This window comes from Amia ocellicauda, chromosome 15, assembly GCF_036373705.1.
Source record: "Amia ocellicauda isolate fAmiCal2 chromosome 15, fAmiCal2.hap1, whole genome shotgun sequence".
NCBI classification, from domain to species: domain Eukaryota; kingdom Metazoa; phylum Chordata; class Actinopteri; order Amiiformes; family Amiidae; genus Amia; species Amia ocellicauda.
In genome coordinates this window covers 21,574,224-21,592,734 of record NC_089864.1, presented here as the reverse complement: position 1 = coordinate 21,592,734, position 18,511 = coordinate 21,574,224, and the positions used below count along the sequence as shown (strand labels likewise).

General features: G+C 37.8%; 1 protein-coding gene across 2 annotated transcripts in view; it reads left to right on the top strand.

Annotated features, from left to right (window-relative positions):
- Window positions 1-2,787: 2,787 nt before the first annotated feature.
- sbf1 (SET binding factor 1) overlaps window positions 2,788-18,511 on the top strand; it is a 75,800-nt gene continuing 60,076 nt past the window's right edge. For both annotated transcript variants that reach the window (XM_066723905.1, XM_066723904.1), the window contains exon 1: window positions 2,788-2,992. In XM_066723905.1, coding sequence (XP_066580002.1) covers window positions 2,938-2,992 — 55 coding nt within the window. In that variant the 5' untranslated portion in view covers window positions 2,788-2,937. The remainder of the gene's footprint in view (window positions 2,993-18,511) is intronic.

The following is an 18,511-nucleotide window of genomic DNA, read 5'->3' as shown; positions in this document are numbered from 1 at the left end:
GTTTGTACTTTACATTTCATCACAACGACATAAAGGTTAATGTGTACCTTCTGTTTGTTTAGTGTAAGCAACAGGCTTTGCCATATGCTTTATGATGCACATATACCCTGTGTACTGCACTTCACATTGAAGTGAAGCGGGCTCTGTTAGTTTTGAACCTGTTACATACTTGGAACACTTCAAGGGAAAAAGTCAAACTGTTCAATTAGCCGATGGTATCAGTTCTGCAAAAAAAATTAAAAGCAGATAACAATGTATAACAATGGCAAATTGGAAAAGCAGACAACAATGTAACAATGGCAGCCATAGTACCACCTGGGATTGTGTTGTTTACTTTTTCCTGTTGATTCAGACTGAATATTAATTATATTAATAAAAGAAAAAAATGATTGCTGTTGTCTATTTAAAATGTATTTATGTCTATAAAAGGCATAAAAGCCTAGAACGAATATATGATTTTAAATAATTAATCAGATTAAAAATATTTTTTTTAGTTATTGTGTGTGTGTGTGTTTGTGTGTTTATAACATCACCCTCTTCAGCAGTTCATTGCTGAATTAGGCCTTTTCAGTATTCATCCACATTCCTCTGCTTTCTACTATCCTCATCTAACTACTGCAAACTTCTTGATTTGTTATCGCCATGCTCTGAGGCATGTTGGATCTTTTTTTTTCTTGGGATCCAGTATAGTGTTAATTTAGTCCAATGATGATTCATCTGTCTTGCTATACATCCAGCCCACAGTTAGTTTAGTGTCTTGGCAATCAGACAAAATAATATATTTATAGTTTAGTAGTATTCCTCCAGGAAGATATTTCAGATCTGTGAGTCTGTAGTGTTTATATTTTTTTCCCACCAGGATTATCCCAAATACACAATAAAACTGATACATGAAGCCTGAACAGGCCATTCCAAAAATGTTTTCATTCTGTCTGGTTACTTGTATTAAATATCAATGTAGATATTATTTTATTATTAATAATAATCATCATCATAATCATCATTGTCATTAGCATCTAGAAATAATAATAATAATATTGTGAATGATTAATATTTTCCCACTGTAGCACAAATAAATCATGCTCTACCTTTCACTCTCTCTCATCAGATCTACCACAAGGATCAGTTCTGGGTTCCCTCCTGTCCTCTTTCTATACCACCTCCCTGGACCACCTCATCAAATCCTATGGTTTCTCTGGTTTCTCATATCCTTTTTATACAGATAAAACATTTATTCAGACCTTCACAATTCCATTCCTTCCCATCCTCTGAACCTCTCATCCATTCCCATATCTGTACTATCTGTCATCTCTTCCTCAATGTTTTAGCACCATCTCCAACTCAGCCTCTGAAAATCTGATTTCATCCCCCACCATGAACGCACTTGTGCAACATACGACTAATCTGACTCTTTCTCATCGATTGCTCCACAGAGCTCCTCGTCCACGCCCTGCTACTCTCCTGCCTACACTACTGCAACCTCCTGTAGCTGCCCTCCCTGCTTCCTGCTTTTTTTAAATACCTGCTCCACACCTTGATGCTCCCTACCATTTGTCTTCATTATATCTGTATTCACTCTTGCATTTATTCCTACTATATCTGTACTATTTGTCCTGCTCCTACTCAAACTGACCCTAATTAGAATCATACACTGTATTATGTACTTGCCCTCAGCTACTTTTATAAGATGTTATACTTATTTTATACTTTATGCTTTATACTTTAATATACTTTATACTATAAAAAATATTGTTCTTATTATTACTATTATCATCCTCCTCCTCATCATCATACACATACAAGAGGAAACCTCACTACACAAAACACATGAACACATTACAAAGAATGTAACAGAATAGTCATAGAAATCGAGTTGGTGCACAAATAAGAGAATAAACAGGCCAGTCTGTACAATAAATCTGGATGGAATATATGTTGGTAGAAAGTTAGAAAAAACGTGTATATACATGCATATCATGCTTTATTTAAGGCATGTGTTTTACAGATTGATAAGATTTAGGTGGAAAGTATGAATTTATGAATCACTTCACAAAATGAACTGTTTGCATTATGCTACACTACAGAGGGAAAGATGTGCAAAATGCATGAACAAAAGAAACAAACTATTCCATGTATTTGAGGGAAAAGTATTTTCTGCGTTTGGACTGCGTGTCCTCTCAGGGCTAGGAAATCCTGCCTGCGCTGCTGCGTGCTGAAGGAATGACAAGTATGCCAGGAGACACACACTCATCAGTCAGAGGCCGCTCCTACCCTGAAGACATATATGCTACACGCTGTGAAATGCAAACATTTTATCCTGTATGTTAACATCATTATTAGCATGCTTTCTAGGCCTTGATGTAAAAAACCTGGTCATTGCAATCATGCATCAAGTGGCATTGTAAACAAAAACAAACAACGCCTTATTTCCCTTCCAGCCATGCGCTTGTGTCATATATAAAAACAATGGCATGATGAATAAAACGTTTAGTTATGCATCCCTTTAATACAAAGAAATGTTCTTATTATTCAATAGCAACCGGGAACCTACTTAAGTACAGCACATTTGTAGGCATGCTCCCTAGATCTTACTGTAATACACATGGAGTCTATGCTCGTCGTGAGGGTGATATGGAGTTTTGTATTATTATTACTTATCATTATCGATTATGTAGGTAAAGTAATGTACAATCGGGACTTTTAATGCTGTTTATCTGTCATTCTGCACAGGCGCCCCTCCCTGCTGCTCGCCGCGCAGGCGCACTGCGCTCTCCCTGTCAGGGTGAGAACACTGTCAGTATGGCGGCGGGGCGCTGCTGGAAGGATGCTGCTGTTGCTGATGATGTCTCTCTCGCCATCAGACTATGAGCACGATATCCGCGGAAAAGGAGACGAGAGCAAACAGGGCCTGAAGTCGTGATCTCCTAGAGTACCGGCATGGCCAGGCTGGCCGACTACTTCGTGGTGGTCGGGTACGACCTCGATAAGAGGGGTGAGTGTTGAGGGCTGTTTTTGTAACTGGGCTAAAGCCTATAGAGTAAACAGGAGGCGGAGAGCGGAGGCAGGGAGGCGGGGACCCGGCCGGGCCGGGACGGGACACAGCGCTGGCTGCCCTACCTCAATGATCCCAGCCCGGGCCAGCGCCGCCACTCGCACCCGCGGCTGTCAAGGGCCTGAGCGGAGGCTGGCAAATCACGGCTCTTTGTGGGAATCTAGGGACTAAAAGACCGGACTGAAGAGCCTGTAATATTGTACTGGGGTTACCGTGCTCATGCTGCTCGGGTTGTCATGTCTGGGAGTATGTAATTTTCGGTGCTGTGGCAGATTGCTCGGATAGATGATTTAGTAGAAGTGCATTTGGGGCGGCTCGGTTGCTCACTAGTTTCAGCCTGAACTATTTGGTGAAAGAGGACTATTTAAAAAAAGAAGAAACCAATTGAGAGTTTGATGCTGTTAGTTCATGTCTGGGATGCACTGAGCCACATTGCTTAATTCGTTAATATAGCTGGAGCTAAATCTGAGTTTGGATGTGCTTGCACGACACGTTTAACCAAATAACACAATATCGAGGTGCAAAACTGTTGCCTATTTTGCAGAGTTGCGTGACGATTGCGAAGCTTTTAGTGTAAAATAAAGAAGTGCATGCATATATAACTGCATGTGAAACTGAATATGATATTAATATTGCCACCATAATCTGAAAGTATTTTTAGCAGTCCTGGTATTAGACTCATATGGATGTGAAGTTGTAAGATACTGGAATCTGTTTATTTCCCTCAAGAGAAAAATAACAATCAATATAAAAAAGTTAAATGTGCATCTGGACTCTATTGTGCGTAGATGTTGAGGGCCTGCCGTCTTGTGTGTGACTTTTTTTTTTTTTCTGTGGCTACCATCATTTGTGGCCTAGATTCATACCATAGTGTGCCTTGCCGATATAAAAAAAATAATGTCTTCACAGCGTGTTTCATTGGGTTAAATTATAGCGTCACAGACGAGAAACGTTAGGCCCGCTGCTTTATTTATGGATACACGACATATTTAATTCATAAAATAAAGAAATAGCTCTCTGGATGTCTTGTCTCCAGCAAGTCAATGCATGCAGGTCTGCAGAATGCACTCATATACTGGAGTTAAACAGACATTGGGAAAGATTTGCTGATGGAGTTTTACAGAAGAGAAATGCATCTGTTCAGTGAATCCCCAATGTAGTAGCTAATTGCTTTTTTCTGTAAAAGAATGAATGACAGAACGTCTGATACCAAGCAAATAGAAAATGCTTAAGATCAGTTGTTTTATTTCCTGCCTGTAGCCTACAGATCTTTATTTTAATCAAAATGTCGTTTCTGTCAGTTACCTAGTTCATCCTACTGATTCGTGGTGTCATAAAGAGCATCCCACATGCATGTGTGTCAAGTGAAAGTAGGGGAAATATAAAGAAGAGGTTTCTGCTTCTCATTCACTGAGAAAGGGAAGTTACAGAGAAAATTACAAGATATTTTCTGTCTATTTAAAAGACCGTCAGTGGGACATCATACATGCACTTGTGAAAACCTGTCACTCAGTTCATGTATTTGTTCAAATCTGTCCCTAACTAAAGCTTAACCACTTGCAATTGGAGAAGTGATATTGTCAACACTAGCCTGTGATCTTACTGTGATCATAGTCTGTGTAAGGTGTGTTGAGAAGAGGTTGCTATTTTTAAGTCAACGCTTTCTCGCTTTGACAAAGTTATGGAAGGAACATTTACCTAATTTGTCCTGTAAGGGAAATTGTGCTTTTACAATGAAAATGCAATGATTGGATAGAACTATTTGAAACTTAATCCGATGTTATTTAATTGTTGAAAATATTATTGGCCAAAACTTTGAGATCGAAATTAAATAAAACTTAATCAAAACTGGCCCTGGGATTCGGGTTCTTGAATATTGCTTGTGCAGATTTCTCTGTTTGTGTGCAGATTTTCAGTCTGCTTTTTCTACAGAAGCCAATGAATCACTACATCTCTTCCTTTCTGATGAATAGCATGAGGTATCTTGTCACACTTTGTGCATCATGTCATGAGTGTGGGAAAAAATGTTTTTTGCCTAAATAACACAAAATAAGTTGTCTTTCAAATTCTAACATTTAAAGGCTGCAGCCTATTTTGTGTTTTTCATTTTCAGACTGAATTCTTCACAGCGTAATTAAACCCAAACATTATATTTTCTTTAACATAATTTAGTTAATTGTTTAGTTATGTATTATCATTATTGATATTTTTTTATAATTAACATTGCCTGTGTAAATAGTAGGAGTGAGACGATTCATCGTGTATTAATGAATCATGATACTTCTCGGATACAATACATCATTCCTGTATTGTGCATCATGAAAAGTTTAATATTGATTTTATATATTAGACGTAACTGATAAAGATCAAATTGGAAACATGACTCAACTCACTTTTGATGAAGGTTTCTTTTTTGTGACTATTGAAATGGTTATAGACTCAATATTGCAATTGAATGTTGAAATATATTATGTGCTTATCAAAACAGATATTTTTTTCTTAAAACATGTTCAGCATAATTTTGTTATCAAGGTAGATATCCAAACAACTCTAGTTTACATGCTTCTTTTACTTTAAAATCATGGAAGTGGTGTTACACTTATGATCAGTATGATTTATTTTTAATTAATTCTGGCTATACATTTTTTTAAATACATTTTTAAGTCCATAGAGAGTTATTTTTCCATTAGTATCGTGTTTGGTGTTTCGGGATGTATATTGTATCATGATTTTGGTGTATTGTCTGACCACTAATGAATAGGAACTAGCAACACTGGCTTTGTGGTTCTCTTTCGCTATGTGTCATTTAACACTTTTGTGTATCTTGTCAATGGAAAATCTACAGTAAAGCTTCATTGCAAAGTTTGTAAACCAGCCTTCTAACTTATTATATTGATTCTGCAATTCTACTTCTCCAGAGTTCAAAGGTGGGGATATTTGCACTTCCAGTAGCTTTGAAGCTATCAGACAATGAATGAGCATGAATACTAGATAAGCTCACCATGACATTGGCAATGCTGATTTAAGCATTGGGTGTGGTGTATCCAAGTTGCATTCCCCACAAACAAATCAACAGAAACCAAAAGCTACATTTCGAGTTCCATGTGTGCCTTGATTTCAACAGGAAATAGAAACTGTACAATGTCACCCATGGGAAAAGCACATGCTCTGAGAATTGGGATTTTTAGAAGCTGCTGGAATAACAACACTATTCTGGATTGAACACACTGAAGTCTGATCAGTCGCAGTCATGGAGTAGTAATTTCCCCACTTATTTCAGATCAGCCAAACCCTGAGTGCACTGTGGTTAAAAGCTGCAGAAAGCATACTGTATTTATTATTAATTACAAATACACAGTTCTCATAAATGCACTGCTGGTCCTGAGAAGTTTCCCGTGCTCTTGTACAGAGAATATGGCCCAAGATGTCAAAATGTTCAACTGTCAGGGGAGAACAGTATTTAGCAGTGAAAGGAGACGTGTTTTTCTTTTACATGAGTTGGTATTTTTTTGTTTATCTTATGCCGAGTAATGTCAGCTGAAGGAAGCTGTTAATGGGAGCAGAGTTGAAGTGCTTAAATATCGTACAACCCGCCCCCAAAAAAACAAAAAAAACAAACAAACAAAACACACAAATAATCAAGCCAACTAATATATTACTCGCCTCTCTAGGCACATTTTGGATGTCTTTTACAGCCTGCAACAATAATGGAATAAATCATATCATGCTTCTTCCATTTGAGTTTTTGATCATTGGACGGAAGTCAGTAGTTTGTTCTCAAAGTTATTAATAAAACACATTAAGTCAGTCAACCTTCCAACGTCCATTATAGTTTCTATTTATGCCTATAACTTCTCTGAAGCTCAGATACACCATGTAATGTATTTTTATTGAATCACTATATTCACTCCATGTATTTTTATATTTCTCAGCAGATGCCCATATCCAGGACGATTTACAATAGAACTTTGTTTTTTAATTAAATTATCCATTTATGCAGCTGGGTTTTTACTGGAGCAATCTAGGTAAAGTACCTTACTCTAGGGTACAACAGCAGAGTCCTCCATCTGGGATTGAGTCCAGAGCCCTAACTGCTACTCCACACTGCTGCCATGTAATGTAGTATATTTGCTCTGCAGAAGACAGCTTCAGGTAGACAGGTGCTATATTGTGATGCTGCATTTTATCCAGTATTCTGATGTTTCCTGGAATGTTGATCTTCATCAGCTTCTTTAATAATTCAATATTGTTTTGGTGTTCTGTCACAATATGACATAATGCAAGTTTCTCTCTCAACCAATATCAAACCAAAATCCAGTAGGTGCAAAATGCAGGAGTTGTATATTTGTTCACTTTGTATTTTGCCATTCTGTTGTGTCAAATATAACTAAGTCTGGTCTCTCAACCCCTCTGAGATTTACTTATTGAACTGTACTCTTTTCAAAATAGTTTTTGTTGTCCTCCACAGTGAAGGAAAAAAGTATTTGATCCCCTGCTGATTTTGTACGTTTGCCCACTGACAAATAAATGATCAGTGTATAATTTTAATGGTAGGTGTATTTTAACAGTGAGAGACAGAATAACAACAAAAAAATCCAGAAAAACGCATTTCAAAAAAGTTATAAATTTATTTGCATGTTAATGAGGGAAATAAGTATTTGACCCCTTCGACTTAGTACTTGGTGGTAAAACCCTTGTTGGCAATCACAGAGGTCAGACGTTTCTTGTAGTTGGCCACCAGGTTTGCACACATCTCAGGAGGGATTTTGTCCCTTTGATGCGGTGCATTTCCCTCATTAACATGCAAATCAATTTATTAATTTTTTGAAATGCGTTTTTCTGGATTTTTTTTTTGTTATTCTGTCTCTCACTGTTAAAATACACCTACCATTAAAATTATAGACTGATCATTTCTTTGTCAGTGGGCAAACGTACAAAATCATTAGGGGATCAAATACTTTTTTCCCCTCACTGTATAAAGCAGGGTAGATGTTGAGTCTGTGTTGACTGGAATTGTTCGTCTGACCAGGTGTGTTTTACTGATATTGCAGTAGACCACAATACTTGTAGTACATTTCCGAATTAAGTTTTTTCTGAATTTTGTACCCTTATAATCTTAACTGAATCATGCTATTCATATTTTTGCTATCAATATGTACTTGAAATCAAAAAGATAAGTTGCATTGTCTGATTTGAAAAGGGAAGAGGTAAGATTGAAAGCTGTTCACATTCATAACCAAATCCTTTGTTTCTTTTATTCCATTGTCCTGGTCAGCAAGCCAGGTGGCCTGTCTTTTACGGATATAATTTTGGTTGTAATGATACCTACACCATAGAGCCATGTATTATCTAAATAACAATATAAGAATAATGAGTATCTGCCTCAGTATCAATCCTGTAGTTTCCACATTTGCATCAAAACAGCCCTTTTCCTCTTCAAAGATCCCTTTGGACATTATCTTGGAAGAGAAGCATTTTCCTTAAATTAATTATAATCTTGTGACCTACTGCTGTGAATGATTTAATCCAAAGTCAGTTAGCAATGCAGCGCTCATGATTGTGGCTGGACAAGAACAGAGAGCACAGTGCTGGTGAAAGAACCGAGTGGCTCCAGGGAGCAGGCTGGCGTAGTGACACACAGTGACAACCTCCCTAGGAGCTGGGGCGGCGGCTGCCATACAAACTGGGGTTTATTTACAGTGCTGGGATAAATAGATTCCAGTCAGCTGAACTTTGATCTGGTTCATTCGGTGACCTGCAGAGAGCATTGCAGTCCCTCTTGGCTTGGGAGGCCATTTGAAGGCCATTGAATGTACACAGCTTGAAATGTAATGACTTGACTGAGGGTCTGTGACAGGGACCTTTAATTTTATTGCAGATTTAAATGTACAGATTTGAAGCTATAAAACCTGAAACAAAGTACTCAACACGGTACTTCCATGTGTGACATTCAGATTTTGTCCAAGATTCTTTTAAGTCTTCCAATGGAACCTTTCAATTGTGAAACAAAAATAAATTAGCTTTTTCTTATTATATATTCTTAAATTGATTTCCTAAGTGTTTCTCCATATCGGGAAGTCTATTTAATCACCACCTGCAGTATACAAATGCTGCTGGCATTATATCTTTTTACTCTCCAAGCTCATCCTAGAACATTTCAGGAAAGGTAGTGTGAGATAACTGGCGAGGGACACCACTTAGTTTGTGTGACTGAATACCCAGAGTATGTACATGGATGATAACAAACAACTGGGATTATTATTATTTTTTCATTGCACAAAACAATTTCCTGCTTTGCATACTTGCATTTCACCCAATTTTTCAAAGTAACCGCATACTTTTGTATATGTATCTTGATCACTCTTTCGCTCAATCTCAAAAATTGTATTAATGGTACTTATTAATAAGGAATCAGAATGGCAGTGACTTTATTCATGAGGAATCGGAAAGGCGGTGGCGTTGTTCATGATTGATCAGAAATGTTTGTGTGACATGGCAATAACATTTGGTCATGGTGGGCTCAAATCTTCACACTCTTGTTGACGTTTATTCACGCATAGGAATTAATTAACTAAGCGACTCTCCAGTCCTTAGCCTGCCCTAGTACATCGAATCCTAACCAAAGTATATGCTATCCATTTCAAAGTTCATCAGTCACTCTGAGCTGTCAGACTTGCTGCGTTTCCTGCTGGCCGTTGCGAAGGATGTTTGCCAAAATCCGTATGTTCTGGAAGTGCGTGTTTTGTTTCACCTAATCCTGTTGAATTGTAGTATAGCAATACTCCAGAGCAGGCTGCATGCTATATGGAAACCTGTTAAGCACTATTGATTTTTAAGAGTTCATCCATTACTTAATTACCAGACAGTGCTGACTTTATCCACTGTACCTTTGTTGATCAAGGTAATGCCACTACATAAAAACTATTTTATTACCAGCCTAAAAAAAAATCTACAGTATCCATGGAAGAAACCTCAGATTATGAAATACAATAATATATCATCATTCTTATTATTGATCAGTTGTCTGCACAGATTAAATCAAAGTTGATTTGTTTTTATGTAAATCAGCCTACTTTGTGGTGTTTGTTTGTGTGTATTCTGGCAGGACACCAGTTTCCCCAGCATTGTATTGAAATGCCAGTACAGCAGACAATTTTCAGATGCTTTGAACTGAATTTCACCCTTTTGTCCACCATCACTTTTGGCTGAATGGCAGCACTTTCACCCCCTGTGTGTTGACCCAACAGAATCTGATAATCGTTTTGAGAAACCTGTTTATGACATATGTGACTTGCCCGTCTGTTATTCTAAAGAGAGGGATGATGATTAGAGCTGTATTTTTATCCCCACCCCCTTACACTACTTTTATAGCTAACATGAGAGGCCTCGTTTCTAGGTGTCCAAATCTATTGTTGTTAACGAGGTGAAGCGTGAGCAGGTTTGACCTCATTCACTAGAAGACTTTGATGCCTCGTGGCTGGTGACACGCGGAAAACGGGGCGTTTTGGGAATCCAGGTTCAGCCGTAACAAGACGCAGACGCCACGCGTTTCCTCGTGGGTGCTTGTGTCTGTGCATATGAAGAGTAATACACCTTGCGCAGAGCTCGGAGTTGCAGTGGAGGAAGAGAAAAGAGACAGCAGGAAACTGAGGTTTTCTCTTAGTACACGTACTGTTGTGAATTTCCCTTATATAGTCAAACAGGCCTGTCATGGTGAGTGAGATGAAAACACATTTAAAAAAACAAAGAAATTAATGTTGGAGAAGGTGGATTTCTAATATAGTGTAGTCATTGTTTGTGTTACTGTTATCAGCTTTCTGCAGGTTGTATTTATTCTTAAATGTTTTTAATTCCTTTTTCACATCTCCCTTTATACCAGTTCAGATACCCAAGCAGAGGCTATTCTGCCACTGAGCTGATCAAGTATGTCTGGATTTGGGGGTTATAGATCGATGAATAGTTTGGGCGGGTTAGATTCCTACAGGCACAAAACAATTGAAGTTGTTGTGAGCTATGTGCACTGTGGAATTGGAAATATTAGATTGGGGATGCCAATATTTGTCTTGATTAGGGCAGAGAAGGAGGAAGTGGATGTCTGAGTGAATGCAAGTGAAGTGTATGTGTCTGTCTGTGTGTGTGTGTTTCTACTATGACAAAACGATGGAATCCTGAGAGGTTGCTGTAACACGACACAGGATGTGAGAGAAGCAGTTTGCAAAAAGGACACCGAGCACGCAGTCTGCTTCATGCGATCTGAGGAGTAGCCTGATGCAGCTCTTCCTATGCTGTGTGATTTTTAAAGTGTTCAAAATAACTTATACTGTATACAACAAGAGGTCAATGGATGGAGAAAGGATACCAATTACTCCGAAGTGACTATTGTGACTAATAAACTTTATAGGCACACAGAGATCAGTTTAGCCAAGGCAGTAAGATTTTTCAATCAATAATAATAATAATGAATGATCAAGTTTATAAAATAGAAGTAATCAAATAAGCATGCAAGTGATAAAACCATAAGTTTAAAACCTTTTAATACACAAATAAATACTAAAAGATATCTAATATACTGCACTTCTTTTTATCGTGTCTTCAAAAGACCCACATAAGCTACCCCTCTAAGATTAAAAATAATATAAAAGTAATTCTTAACAGACTGAGCACCACAGTCCCCAAAGTATATCCTTGATATTAGCGATCAGTGTTTTAGTCTGCATTAGTAGGCCTATCTGTTTTGTGGCTGATGGGTTAATTTGATATTTCTGTTTGATAACTTCAGAAGGAAATGATTCAACACTTAAAACATAAAAAGCAGTAGCTTAATATAGAAGGATGCTACACACCATTACTGCTGCAAGAGTACATTGAATTTATTGTAAAAGCCAAGTCACAATACTTTAAATCTACACTGTTCAGTAGATGACCTGAACTAAAGAGAAGTAAAGCAGAGGAACCATGTTGTGTACACTATTTTTTAATATATTAATTTGTATCTAATGAGGGTGTGGTTAATGCTGTGAACTTCTAGGTGCAAAATGTTAGGCTTCTCTGTTCCACTACCACGCACAAGATAAAAATCTATGTGAAATGCATGTGTTGGCCTTATCACAACAATACCAGTGGCTTAAAAAACATAATAATTCTGGTGGTGGTCTGTTTTTAAGTTTTATTAATTTTGTGACTATCAGATGTCCACTGGAAGACTACAAAAAGGAGAAGTACTGGCTTAATTTACTTGCTGCTCTATGTACACAGCAAGAAGATTCAAGATGCATGTGTGAGAATTGTCTTCACTCCTAATCTTGTTTTAATACTGTATTTACTTTTGGCAAAATGGAGGACCTATACCTTATACTTCAGGCTTGACTGAAATGAGAGATGCTGGTCTGGTGATATGTCTGTTTTGGCCTGGGCTCCCTGTGTGTGAAAGGACAGGCCTCTCGCTTGCAGCAGACTTGTGGAAACCCACCATGGCCCTGCTGAGACCACTGCCTGGCTAGGGCAGAGCTGAAAGTGCTAGCCTGCACTCTGAGCTGCCCAGTTTCTGGGTCACAAGGTAAACTGTTGCAGACAACTAATCCATTTCTAATTAGTGGAATCTCTTCACCATGTTATTGATAAAAAGGTATTAGAGCCCGTGGTCAGCTCTAAGCCCTGGAGGGGGGGGGGGGGGGATTATCAGGATTACAGTGTCTGTATGATGGACACTTCAGAGTCCGGGAATCAATCAGCAGTAGAATCTTTACTGTTTGATAGCCTTCCAAATGGGACCTTAATTCTTCCAAACATCACCATTATTATTCTTATTTCTTGGTCATAGTTTCAGCTTCTGTTTCTTCCTCTCACCTTGTATAAAACATGCTCTTTGAATGCATAAAAATAATTTGTAATTTACAGGAAATGTCAGAATATACTGAATATCAGTTTTCAGAAAACTGCACCTATCATTTTTTGATTCTGTTCCAAAGAGTCTGCTATGCCTGGTACTGTGTCTGTGCAGCATAGTGTATGTGAGTGTTTATGTACATGTAAAAGAACCTTACTTATGTGTATTTAAGTGTGTTTAATTGCAGGATTGGTTAGGGGATTGGGTAGTTTCCTTAATTGATGTTATAATTTAATAGAGACTGGCCTGTTACAGTACATCATTGGCTCTTTTGTAGTTTTGTTTTTGAAGACTCAGAAATCATGATCATTAAGGGTAGTCTAGTTAATGTAGAGTCTTAACGTCTTAAATTTACAAGGCCAGTTTTTATTCTGTTCTGTAGCCTGTATCTTTTAAGCTTTTTGTTGTTGTTGGCCTCTTTTGGTTGTTGCTGACAGGTGACATATTATATCTTTCCAAAGGCCCATCTCACTTACTGACCAAAGATTGAAAGCAATGTCAAAATAAGAAGGGTTCATAATTATCTTCATATTTAGGTTTGCATTTCATACTTCTGCAGTGTCCCTGCCCAGTAAACCACTTCTGCTGAACCGGTGACATAGATTTTGCTCTACAGATGTGTCAGTCAGACAGAAGTCTAATAATAAGTGCAGCAGACATCTACGTTTTGTCATAAAGCTCATTTCCTGTTTGTTTGGATAGATAGGAGGAGAGAAATATATGCCTAACATTGAAGTAATCTAAAATATCCAGTGACCATGACAATACAGCCTCCTTCTTCTTAAACATATAATAATGACCACCAGTATTTGATCACCAAGATTATTTTCCAAAAATAATGACATTTAAATTATTGTTAATTCATTGAACATTCAGTCTAAAAACTAATTTTGTATGGGTACTTTTGGCATCAGAAAGAGATGTATTTGGCTGTATTACCAATGTTGTTTATTCAGTTTTTCTTGCTGTTGTCTCCACTGACTTTCTCTTGTACAATTAGTATCATGTAATCGGTGAATCCTGGTTTTGCTTGTTTGATTTAAGGTCTTCGTGGATTTTAGGGTCGGTATCTTCTTGAGTTGTGAAATCCTGCTTGGTTGGCTTCTTCCCAGATGGAGTAATTTGACGGTCTTAAATACTGTCTCACTTGTGTTCCAGAAGATCATGCTACATGTTGGTGCCTCTTGGCTTTGAAGTGCCTTCTTGATACTACTTGTTCCCTAAGGCTACTTTTAAGCACACCTGTGCTCTTTGAAACTGAACCTGTGTGAGATTTCTTTTGTCAGTAAGGCTATTTGCGGTTTATTTTTTTGTTGGTTTTAAGGTAACTGAATTGTTATAAATAAAATATCTCCTTTTGTTAGCTATGCTGTCCTGACTTTTAGTTTAGTTTTAGTTTAGGTCACTATTCAGTTAAATTATTACACCACATTGTGCTGTAATTATGCATTTTAAACCAACCACTAACTTACATTTTAACACATATGGGTGTTAGTTTAGTCACCTGTGCAATTTAATATAAAAACTAAAACCTTATTGGAATAATATGGTTCCATCCTTATCATAATTTAGGGCTTATTCTAACCACTTTAAACTGTGATCTGTGTTCACTCATTGTTTTCATTTATACATAGCTCCTAATAGAAAGCATAGGCTTATTTTTTAGGATGTATATTGTGGTTTGAATTTTGCACCTGAACTTGAACACTGTGAACTTCCAGAGTGGATGCCTCTTGCCTTAAAATAGTTTGTACCTAATCTCTCTCTTTGTTTTAATGGTAAAGCTCACAACTGACTTTCAATTATAAAAAAATATATTTTTTATGGACAGTCATGAACACGCTATATTATCCTTCTAAATTATTTGGCTGTTCCCTTAATTATGTGATTCAGATTAGTTTTATACTGTAACCTGAATTTGAGAGCGGATCATGTGAAACATAAAGCTCTGGTTTCACAACCCAAATTTGCACTAGTCACAGACTACCCAATGTAATAAAGTAAGTAAGGAAGTAGTTTTTCTCTGCATCGACATGCATATATCTCCCAATATCTGAACCCTTCACTCTTGATAGAGTACCTGACAATTTTTTAATCAAACCATAATATTAGTCTCTTACAGTTAATTTCACTCTTAAATTATACAGTGTTTGAATACATGATTGATAGACTGGTGTATTATTTTGTATTAATCTCAGTTTGAGGGAATTTTTGGAAGTTGACTTAGTGTAATGTGGAGATCATAGTTAGAGCAACACAAACAACAAAAAGGTGTTATTAGGTAGCGAGGATGAGGTTTTCAATTTAAACTGTGCTGTTGAAACCATGGTGATAGGCAGTACTGTCATAGTGGTTTAAAGGCAGGGTGAAGCACTGTGGTTTCTGCAGTGGCTTAACACCAAAAACTACATTTTTACAATTAAGTGATTGCTTAACTGTTGTGCTGCTAAATAATCCTATCAGTACATTAGCACCTGCAGTAAATGCACCCATTTGTGTGTGTTTAATATTATTTGTGGAAGAACTTTAGAAATCTTGCGCAATATTCTATAGGATCTGACAAGGTCTTGCACACACACATCCTTCAGGATATTACACAGGACCTTGTACTATAATGCTATCAAGGAAAACAGTTCAGCAATTTCCTAATTATAAATTTCTGATCAAGATCCTAAGTGTTTATGAGTTCTTTATGGTATGGTTTTCATAGGATCCTTAGTAGGATCATATTCATGATTATAGCTATGATCCTGTTGTTCTTATAGGCTTTTGATCAATCCTGTTCAGTTCATTGTCCTCTGTTAAGGAGATCTTACAGGATCCCGTCAAAATGTCTACAACACAGATCTGGCTTACCTCTCTGGCTTGGCTATGGTATTTTTTTCGTTGCTTGGAAACAAAAGTAAGCAATTACTTTATGATGACATTTCAATAGTCACATCATATCACTGCCACATTTTGTAAAGTATTTTAGGTTTATTTGAAACAATATAATTGACACTTTCATGGTTTTTATTGTAAATAGAACTTATCTATAACGACTGACAGTTTATAATCCAGAAATTAACCACCAATATTATTATATTTTTTTTAATGAATGAGACAATGTGAATAATTGTGTATTAATATAAGGTCTTTGGACATCTTTCCCTGTTCTTAGGTGTTACATTTACCCATGATGATGGTTCTTGCTTAATAGTAGCTTTGACATCTGCACTTGATTGTGTTTTTGTTTTATGCTAATTATTTATTTTGAGAAACCCCCTCGTCTGGGAAAAGTTTTGAAAAGTCTCAAGGTGAATTCATTTTAGTTACTTTCGATTTTATACTATCTGTAGTAATGGTTTCAAGTTGCTTGAAGTGGCAGTTCATGAAAATGCCTAAATTGATTATACAGAGCAGTTGTATTTGAATCTTGACTTTACAGGATGAATGACCTTGCAATCTGTATTCCAAGTGATCAGTCTTCTGCTTACTTTCCTTGCAATGCATTAAAAATAAAACCTGATGCTTCTCTCTGACTGCATGGGTAGCTTGCTGATTGGCATGCAGGATGCTGTTCTTAACTTTCACAACACAACAGTGAGTCCTCTCTCAGTGCATGTGCAGATGTGGACACAACAGTGATGCAGCAGCTGGCTGACATATGGATTGCTTTAGTTAGGCTGGTTTTGTGTTGATGCCAGTGGCTGATGGTGGGAGATTTTAACCTTGGCTATTAAATACAGTGGGGGAAAAAAGTATTTGATCCCCTGCTGATTTTGTACGTTTGCCCACTGACAAAGAAATGATCAGTCTATAATTTTAATGGTAGGTGTATTTTAACAGTGAGAGACAGAATAACAACAAAAAAATCCAGAAAAACGCATTTAAAAAAAGTTGATTTGATTTGCATGTTAATGAGGGAAATAAGTATTTGACCCCTTCGACTTAGTACTTGGTGGCAAAACCCTTGTTGGCAATCACAGAGGTCAGACGTTTCTTGTAGTTGGCCACCAGGTTTGCACACATCTCAGGAGGGATTTTGGCCCACTCCTCTTTGCAGATCCTCTCCAAGTCATTAAGGTTTCGAGGCTGACGTTTGGCAACTCGAACCTTCAGCTCCCTCCACAGATTTTCTATGGGATTAAGGTCTGGAGACTGGCTAGGCCACTCCAGGACCTTAATGTACTTCTTCTTGAGCCACTCCTTTGTTGCCTTGGCTGTGTGTTTTGGGTCATTGTCATGCTGGAATACCCATCCACGACCCATTTTCAATGCCCTGGCTGAGGGAAGGAGGTTCTCACCCAAGATTTGACGGTACATGGCCCCGTCCATCGTCCCTTTTGATGCGGTGCAGTTGTCCTGTCCCCTTAGCAGAAAAACACCCCCGAAGCATAATGTTTCCACCTCCATGTTTGACGGTGGGGATGGTGTTCTTGGGGTCATTACTCCTCCTCCAAACACGGCGAGTTGAGTTGATGCCAAAGAGCTCGAGTTTGGTCTCATCTGACCACAACACTTTCACCCAGTTCTCCTCTGAATCATTCAGATGTTCATTGGCAAACTTCAGACGGGCCTGTACATGTGCTTTCTTGAGCAGGGGGACATTGCGGGCGCTGCAGGATTTCAGTCCTTCATGGCGTAGTGTGTTACCAATTGTTTTCTTGGTGACTATGGTCCCAGCTGCCTTGAGATCATTAACAAGATCCTCCCGTGTAGTTCTGGGCTGATTCCTCACCGTTCTCATGATCATTGAAACTACACGAGGTGAGATCTTGCATGGAGCCCCTGACCGAGGGAGACTGACAGTTATTTTGTGTTTCTTTCATTTGCGAATAATCGTACCAACTGTTGTCACCTTCTCACCAAGCTGCTTGGCGATGGTCTTGAAGCCCATTCCAGCCTTGTGTAGGTCTACAATCTTGTCCCTGACATCCTTGGACAGCTCTTTGGTCTTGGCCATGGTGGAGAGTTTGGAATCTGATTGATTGATTGCTTCTGTGGACAGGTGTCTTTTATACAGGTAACGAGCTGAGATTAGGAGCACTCCCTTTAAGAGAGAAAGACACCTGGGAGCCAGAAATCTTGCTGATTGATAGGGGATCAAATACTTATTTCCCTCATTAACATGCAAATCAGTTTATAACTTTTTTGAAATGTGTTTTTTCTGGATTTTTTTGTTGTTATTCTGTCTATCACTGTTAAAATACACCTACCATTAAAATTATAGACTGATCATTTCTTTGTCAGTGGGCAAACGTACAAAATCAGCAGGGGATCAAATACTTTTTTGCCTCACTGTATACACATGCAATTGCATTTGTTTTATTTCAACCTTTATTCACAGCTTCAGTTTTTCACATTATCCCTGACTCAGATGCTTGTAATTAATCTAATTTAGAAATAGCTTTGTTCACTTGTTTTTAGCATAGGCTAATGGCAATATATTTTACCCATGTACTAGTTCTTAGTTAAGATGAACAATTATATAACATTTACCTACAGATATGTTTCAGGGTTATAGGAAGTCTCCGTGAGGTTTGTACACAAAGGTTAGTGATAGATTGTAATAGGTTTCAATTCTCCAAAGC